The 8514-nt window shown below is 45.0% G+C and overlaps 1 protein-coding gene across 1 annotated transcript in view; it reads left to right on the top strand.

Annotated features, from left to right (window-relative positions):
- The first annotated feature begins 695 nt into the window (after positions 1-695).
- STK17A (serine/threonine kinase 17a) overlaps positions 696-8514 on the top strand; it is a 33962-nt gene continuing 26143 nt past the window's right edge. The window contains exon 1 of the mRNA XM_081535297.1: positions 696-1017. Within this exon, the coding sequence (XP_081391423.1) occupies positions 806-1017 (212 nt within the window). The 5' untranslated portion in view covers positions 696-805. The remainder of the gene's footprint in view (positions 1018-8514) is intronic.

Raw genomic sequence — 8514 nt, 5'->3', positions numbered from 1 at the left:
TTAAATTTGAGACGCTAATTTGGCATACAACTGGTAGTGACAAGTGTATACTTCAATATATGAGTTTGAAGTTCAGAGAATGGTTGGAAGCTGGAGATAAAAATTTTGTAGTCATGAGCATACGGATGTAATTAAAACCACAAGACCGGATGAGAGCACCTTGAAAGTTAAATATAGAGAAGACTGTAGGGCTGGTATGCGGGCTTAAAAATATTTATCCATGTCTTGCCTTCACGTCCTCCTCTCAGTGTGGGAAGGTACCAGATGCCCCAGGCAACTTCCACGTGCTGTACAGCAGCCCTGATTTGAGTCTCATCACCTCTCTTGACCCGCCCAAGGGAAGGGATCGTAAAGCTCTGGCTGGCAGCTCCTACGTATTTTCATTAATGCAGGGCTCAGATTTGCAACACTCAGATGCTCAGCAGGTGCGTAACTGGCTGACGCAGCGGGTCCTCCAGCCAGAAGGGTGGTGCTGTCGGTCGCCTGCAGATTGCCGGGGCCAGCCGTGGGGCCGCCCGCCAGGCTGCACCTTCTCCCCCTCAGCTGCAGAGGGCGCGCGGGAGGCACGCGGCGCTCAGGACCCCACGGGAGCTCAGCGGGGGGCAGGGGAGGGGAAGGGGAGGGGCGGGGCCGGACGTGGGGCGGGGCCGGGCGGCCTGTAGGCCGGCGGCCGCAGTCTGTGCGCGGCTCCGGGCAGAGCGGGTGGCATCGTCGCGCCGGCTCGAGGCAGCTGGAGGCGGGGCCGTTACCCGCCGGGAGCTCCGAGCGAGCCGGGCGGCAGGCAAGAAAAGCACGCCCGAGCGCCATGATTCCTCTCGAGAAGCCGGGCAGCGGCGGCTCTTCCCCGGCCGCCGCCTCCGGCTCGGGTCAGGCTGGCCGGGGTCTGAGCACGCCACGCCGGCCGCCGCCCCCGACCCCTACCCAGGCCCGCGGGCTGCTGACGGAGATCCGCACCGCCGTGCGCACCGAGCCCTTTCAGGACGCCTACACCCTGACCCCCGGCCGGGAGTTGGGCAGGTGAGGCCGGCGGGCGCGCGCAGATAAGTGCGGGAGGCCGGCCGGCGCGGGGGCAGATAGCGCGCCGGGACCGGGTACAGACGTGGGTGCGGACGGCGATTAGGGCGGCGGGGCCCCCCGGCCACCAGTCCACGCGTGGCGTCCCCCAAAGCCGTGGTAGCGGCCATGAGAAAGGCTCCCCCCAGAACCTTGACCCCTTCCTCTCTTTGCTGCGGGCGTTTCAGCCTCTGTGGTCCCTTGTGGGGTAACTTAACGAAGCGGCGTGGAAACCACGCTGCGAACCTTTCCCCGCGGCAGCGAGTCTGAAGTCAGCACAGGTGTGGAGTCAGCTTTGGTTTTGCCTGCGAACTTGTGGGTTCCTGCTTCTGCCTCTGTGGCTGGGATAGAGGAGCGCAGAACCCCGAACGTGACAGCTTCCTTCGCACCAGCGCTGGGCCAGTTTCCGTCAGCCGCTTTCTGCTGACTTCAGTTGCGATTTCTTGGGTTTGTGCTGTTTTCGTTTTGAAATATTTAGGTCCGTGTGCTTTTTAAATTCAGACCGGTTTCACTTGTGGACTCTGGGCCCTTGTCTGACCCTTTCTACGCCGTGAGACGGCCCTTGCCTTTTCTTCCGCATCCCGTTGTTGTTTTTGTAGGGGTAGGGAGGAGAGCTTAGAATTTGGTCTGTTTTTAAAATCGCAAAAGGTGAAGGCTGTTTGGATACTTTACGTCTTGTACGTTGAAAAGGGGTCACAGAATGATAGGTTTTGTTGTTTAGTCGTAAGTCACGTCCGACTCTCTTGCGACCCCATGGACTGTAGCCCACCAGGCTCCCCTGTCCATGAGATTTCCCGGGCAAGAAAACTGGAGTGGGGTATTGCCATTTCCTTCTCCAGGGGATCTTCCCAACCAGGGATTGAACCCGCATCTCCGTGCAGACGGATTTTTCTTTCTTTCTTTTTTTAACTGCTGACCCACAAGGGGAGCCCAGTAGAGGTCTGGGGACCGACTTTTTCTCTGAGAACAGTTTGAGGAAATTGTCAGAAGCACTGGCTTTGGGGTCAGACCCGAGCTCAGATCCCCACTCTGCTTGCTCTGTGCGCCTTTGGACGGCGACTTAGTCTCCCCAGCCTCATGTTTCCCATCCATAAAATCAGCATAATGACAGTACCTCCCTCATGGGGGTGTCGAGAAGGTGCAGGGGCTGTACAGCTCAAACCACTGGTCCTGGCATACAGCCTTTGATAAGTGTTAGCAGCTGTTGCAGACATTTATCAAGGTTGCAAAATCTCACCATGTTGTAATGGGGAATGGGCCTGACAGTTATAAAAGCCTTCATTTGAGGGTCTTGGGAAAAGGTCTTATAACAGTGATTACACTGTTAAAAACAAGCCGCCTTACAAATATTAAGGTAACCTTTAGAAATCGTTTTTTGGCAAAGAAACCCACCTTAAAAGTGTCTTATTTATTCCACATGTGAAAAGGAAAAACGTCTTCCAGGGCCAAAGCTTTACTTGACTCTGCTAGGCACTAATTAACTAGATCTGTGTGCACTTGATGACAAAAGAAGACAGCTACTGACTCATCTAGGTATTCTAATTGGTGAAAATTCCAGACATTCTGAAATAACTGATTTCTTGAAGAAGAAAAACTAGGCCTCCCCATTGTTTGGTTGTCTGGCTTCATTCCACAAAAGGGAAAACACATTACACAACTGAAAAATGTCTTCAAGTGGCAAGCACTGTCTTGTAGACTTCGTAATAGATGATTTAATCGGAAAATAATTGATTTGCTCCCTCCCAGGTGTTGTGACAATCCCTCCAGGAACCAAGGAGGTTAAATCAACTTTCATTTTAACCTCTATGATAAAATTAGTTTGTCTATAAAGTTGTGTTCGTTTGCTTGAAGGTTATGACATCTTTTACATATCTTATATGAATTTCTTTACATAAGCAGTAACTCCTGAAGCACAGAACAATACAATTAGATAGGAACTTGATATAAGAGCCTAAAACTGAAAAATGAATGTTTCTTTCTTTCTGGTTCCCTTTTCTTCATGGAAAAGTGTAACGCAGTGGTTAAGAACATGGGCTTAGGAGTCAGTCCGTCTGTGATGGAGTCTTGGCTCTTTCCTTACTGGTTATGTGTACTTGAGTGAGTTACCTAACCTCTGATTACCTCACAGAGTTGTTGAGAGAATTAAATAAATTAACAGCACATCTGTAGCATTAAAGGCTGTGCTTGACTTAGGGCGCGCACTCAAAAACTGTAATGCGTTGGGTAGCTCGTGAATGGTATTTTACATGTAACCAAAACGCAAAAACAGGAAAACCTGCACGACCTCAAAATTGTGCTTCTGTCTGTTGCAGAAGTAGAAAACCTCATTGCAAAAGACCAGGGAACTGTTTAGAAGTCTCAGGAAGTGAAAGTTCTGTTTTGTATTAGAAGCAGTTTCTGTTTAAAGTTTATCAATTTTGCCTGAATGTTGTAGTTTTAACAGAATGAAGTGTGCTTTTGTGTAATTCTTTCAGTGGTAAGAAAAGTAGCCTCTTTTCCTAGGAGTTGACTCTGGTTGCATTTCTGATATAAGGAATTGAGCTCATGCTGATATAGAACTTTAAAATTACTCATGTTATACTTTAATGATGTGGTATGAAAAACAAAGGTCTATTCATTTTGTTCTCTGGCCTTTCATTTAGTGAAAATGTTGAAGAGGTGTGAAGAGCTAACTGTTCAAAGAAATCAAGTTTTTGCAGGCATTCCCATTATTTTATAGAAATTGAAAGCTTTCAGTGAAATGGTTGTTTGGAGAAGACATTTTAAATGATCAGTATTGATTCCCTAGTAATGAGAGGATGTAATGTTGATTATTTTAAGAAATACCCGCATTCTTTCATGTCTCCAGCAGAGTCCATAGCAGCCTAAATGTGGGTAAATATATGATGTAAAATTCTTTTATTGCTTGAAACTTGACTTGTTATTCCTGAGACTTGTTACCTTTCTTTTGAGTCAGGACATGTGCCAATGTAAACCACATAACGATTCGAGGTGCAGGAGACATGACCTTGGGTTCCAAGAATTTTTTCAAAGAGTTGACTTCCCTCTAGCTTTTATTGATAGTGTAGGAACAAAAAAATGTTTCTAGAAATTTTAAATTATACTAATTTCACATCAAATGATTTGCCTAGTCTTCAACTTTTAACATTTTTTGATATATTCATAAATTTCATCTTAAGAAAAAAGATATTTTTAAAGCCAAAAGAATATCTTGTTTTTTATACTATTACATACTGATAGTTGAAGTTCCCTGTGAGGAGAAAAGTTATAAATAAATCTGAGTTCTTTGTTGAAATAGGTACTTCACACATTGGGGCTTTACAGTTTTATAGGGGCTTTCACATGCATTATCTCATTTACTTCTTATCACGAGCAGATTTGGGAAGTCCTGTTTTTCAGACGAGAAAATCAAGATACCAGTAGATTGAGTCACATGAGAGACAGCTGAGCTGGGACTCCTTGCGATCACTTCCATTATGCCGCAGATGTTTCTCAAAAAAAAGCTGTAGTCTATCTTGTGGCTAAAGCAATTTGCCATCATTTTTGTAAGAGGACATGTTAATGGGTTCCAAGTTGGAGCCAGCACTGCCAAGCTTCAGTGTCATGTGGTTCCCCCCCCGCCCCCGGTTGTGTTACCCACCTGGGTCCCTGTACTCTTTAATCAATAGAAATTGATAACAGGCCAGATGAGAATTCCGGGAGAGCCTTTTCTGGGACTTGGGCTGTAGCACAAGGGAGTGAAAACAAGAACCAGGCGCCCTTGCTCATGCCCCTGGGTGGCAGGGGAAGGGGGCAAGCTGGTCCCTTGGATGGGGTGAGGTTAGAGGCCGATGGGTGGGTTTGGCTGGAGGGGGGCTTCCGTGGTCCGCCCACCCCCTTGGTGTGCAGACCCCTGCTTTTACTCCCAGCACCTCAGAAATGGTGTAGGTTTGTGGCCTTTTTCTAGCTTATTGTTCATAACTGACCCCACCTGCGCATGCGTGAAGTTCTTTTTGACTCCCTTATAGTTCCTTTGTATTCTGTTGCTTGAGGAGATGTTTGCACAGGTGCAGCACTCAGGTGAAGGGTCCCAGGTCCCAGCCTGTCTCAGCTGGGCCTCATGGTGGGTAGGGACATCCTATCTCATTCTTCTCAAAGCGGTTGGGAGTAACGGGAACGAGGAAGGATTTTTATCAGAAAATAAGAGCATGTACAAGCTGAAGAGGATGCACGGGTGGAGGTGTTTTAGAAAGTGGATGTCCTTTACCTAGATTCATGTCCGTAGGTAATGGCTTCAAGTTGAGGACCTTAAACTACTTGAGCATGTGTCATAAATTATAAGTCGTAATTTCTTTAGAAATAAAGACCCTTGTTAAATAATACTATCCATGTAAAAATTGTGCCTTGTTTTAGGAAAACTATTAAGATTTCTTGGCAGTTTATCATCAGTTTGAAAGATATTTACAGTTTCGGGTAGTCTGATATTTTTGTTTGGGTAAAAACAACTAGCCATGTATGTGGTTCAGCATCAGACATGGCTAGGAAGTATGGCTCCTTCTCTAAGGCACGTGCTTCATTAAACTGTTTTAATTTTGAAAAGTTGGAGCTTCTGTTAAAAGTAAAATCTTAATTTAAATATATAAACTTTTCAATATAAAATAAAAGTTTAAAAATATATGAACTTAAGGATTTAATGAATTTCCGCCGCTTTACAAACCTAACAAAATTTTATAAAATCTGATTATTGAACCAAATGCATTAGAAAGTTAGGTAGCTATAATCATTGGTTCGCCTGTTCAGGAAAGGAGGAACTCAATTTATATAGGAAATATCAAGTAGAGAGTTACAAATTAAATTGCCTCCAAAACTCTTCAGTTCTGTATGATTTTTTTATAAATTATCATAGATCTGAAATTAATGCCCCAAACAATAAAAAGAGCTGCTGTTACTGATTGCAGAGCATTTCCTGGATGCTACACACTTTGGAAATGTCATTTTCTTTTGTCTTCACTACCCTGCAGGGTTAGTGCCATCAACCTCATTTTGTAGGTGAGGAATCTTAAGACTCAGAAAAGTTGAACAAATTGCCTGAATTTCAAACCAAGTCTGGCTTTTGGCTCTACCTGTTCTTGTCACTCATGCTGACTGATCTGATGGACTCACTGATTTTTACACTTAGGGTCAGCAGATGGTTTGGTTTTTGTTGTTCTTTCAGAGGTAAGGAAGACAGATCTGATCTAGGCCATTCTTGAACAGAACTTCTTTGCACCTAAGGCTGTACCCCAGTGCTATTAAGCAAATATTGGGCTTGGCATGTTGAACACATAAGGCTCTTTGGTAGGCTCTGGAAATTGTTCCCAAATCTAACAATCAGTCACTACTCCTTTTATGGGCAAAGTGACATGCCACATGGGAAAATCTTGTGGGGAAAACAACATTTGAGCTGAGCCTGAAAGAATGGATGGAATTTCAGTAGCAGTAGCAATGCAAGACACTCCAGCCATTGGCAATAAAACAAGCACAGTGCAGAAAAATTCAGTGAAAAAGAGAACGGCAAGTAGCCCTATGTGGCTAAAATATTAAACCTTAGGAGGCTGAGTTGCCATAGAACTTCTGTTTAGCAAAATAACAAGAACAGTGTATGTATCTAGGCTGTTATCTGATGTTGTGTTTGAGCACCTGCCGTGTGCCAGGCACTACACATGGAGATGCAGAGATGAAGAGGCCAGCTCCCTGAAACTCACAGTAGCGCCAGGGAGACAGTCGTAGCCAAAAAATTGTAACATGTCGGAAGAGCTTAAATAGTAGGATACAGGTGGAAACAAAGCCCTTTACTGTAATCTAGAATCAAACCTAGAACCTTGGAACTCACTCTTATTTTGCTTCCTCTATATACACTCAAATCAGCACCTCCAGTTTTTTATCTTTGCCTGAGCCTTAAGTATTCTAATGTGTGTTCACCTTTGTGTGGTAACCCAACACTGGTTATATTTGGAATCTATCTATTAGTAAATAAAATTTTCTTTACAGAGAAAGACACCTCAAACTTCTCCCATCCTAAGCCTAACACATACTCCCCTCCCTCCACCCTCTGCAAATCTGTTACCATTCTTCTGATTTTTCCTCTCAGTGGATGGTACCACATTACCCAGGACAAAGATCTCCAAGTCCTCTTCCGCCTTTCCCTTCTGCCCTCATCTCTGCCCAAAGCTCAGTCTGTCTTGACCTTGAATGCCTTGTAAATACTTCCTCTCTTCCCAGCCTCTGCTGCTGCTACTTTAGTTCAGACCCCTTACCTTGAGCCATTTTCTTGGCTTCCCTAGTTTCTAGTTAACACTTGGCAATACACTCAGAATTAGCTTTTTAAAACATTTATCTTAGCTTTTTAAAACTTTTACTAAGGTAAAAGTCTCATAGGTGCCCATTCTTACCTTGGGAAATAAAGCACCAGCTACCTAGCGTGTCATAGCTACCAATGTTCACTGAGCCTTCCTAAGCTTTTCCAGTTGCACACTGGTAATACAGAGATCAGTAAAAACCCAGTCCTTGTTCCGAGGAAGCTTAGACTGGTGGGTCTGACTCAAATGTCTCTTCCTGTTGTTATCTTTGTTTATCCTTCCGGTCTACCCTGGAGTGTGTTATCATTGTTATTCTGAAATGTACTCATTCCTAATATCCCCCCACCCCACCCCACCGCCAAATGATTAATGAAAATCAGAGTTTTCAGTTTAGTGTGTAATAGTGAACTATAGATGTTTGTGAAATGGGTGAAGAGCTCCGGAAACTGAAACATCCTGATAATCTAGGAAGAATTTTGGCTAAATCTGCTAAGGAAGTAAACGTGAAACCAGACGTCTTACGTCCTTTGAACCTCATCGGCCTCAAGTCCCTGCATATAACTGCGGCCTCGAGTGTCAGAGAAACATCATTTATTTCATGCTTTGGAGAGACCTCAATGACTTAAAGGGCTGAGATATAATCACAGTTTTTACCATGAAGTTGTGGTAAAGCAGGCAGAACAGAGCACTGCAGGGTGTGGAATTTAGGGAAACCGTGACTGTCTAATTCTTAGTGTGTTCACTCGACCCCCACACCTTGAAGACTGAGCCTCACGTTTCTGTTTGCCTTGTGGCTCTAGAGAAAGAACAGTTCCCGGAAACCTAGCTTCATCTTCTGACTCCCTGAGTAGTTTTAAGGGTTCCCCTCCCATCGCCCCAGTCACCCTGAGATGAAGGCAATGCCTGTTTCCTGTGATCTACTGTCCTGCTATCTGCTTCGGTGGTGTGCAGTATCAGAACGGTGGAGGAGTTTTCTTCAGCGTGGAATAGGGCACAAGTTGGCCACCCCCTGCTGGCTGCCTGTTTTGATGAGGCTCACGAGCTATACAGAGTGATCTGTACATTTTTAAATGATTGAAAAGTCAAAAGAAGAGTCATATTTAATGACATGGACACTATGCGAAATTCCCATTTCAGTGCTGGT

This window comes from Giraffa tippelskirchi, chromosome 10 (genome assembly GCF_054371585.1).
Source record: "Giraffa tippelskirchi isolate mGirTip1 chromosome 10, T2T-mGirTip1v1.2.pri, whole genome shotgun sequence".
In the NCBI taxonomy this organism is placed as follows: Eukaryota; Metazoa; Chordata; class Mammalia; order Artiodactyla; family Giraffidae; genus Giraffa; species Giraffa tippelskirchi.
The sequence above is the reverse complement of the archived record's forward strand: the minus strand, read 5'-3'. Positions and strand labels throughout refer to the sequence as shown.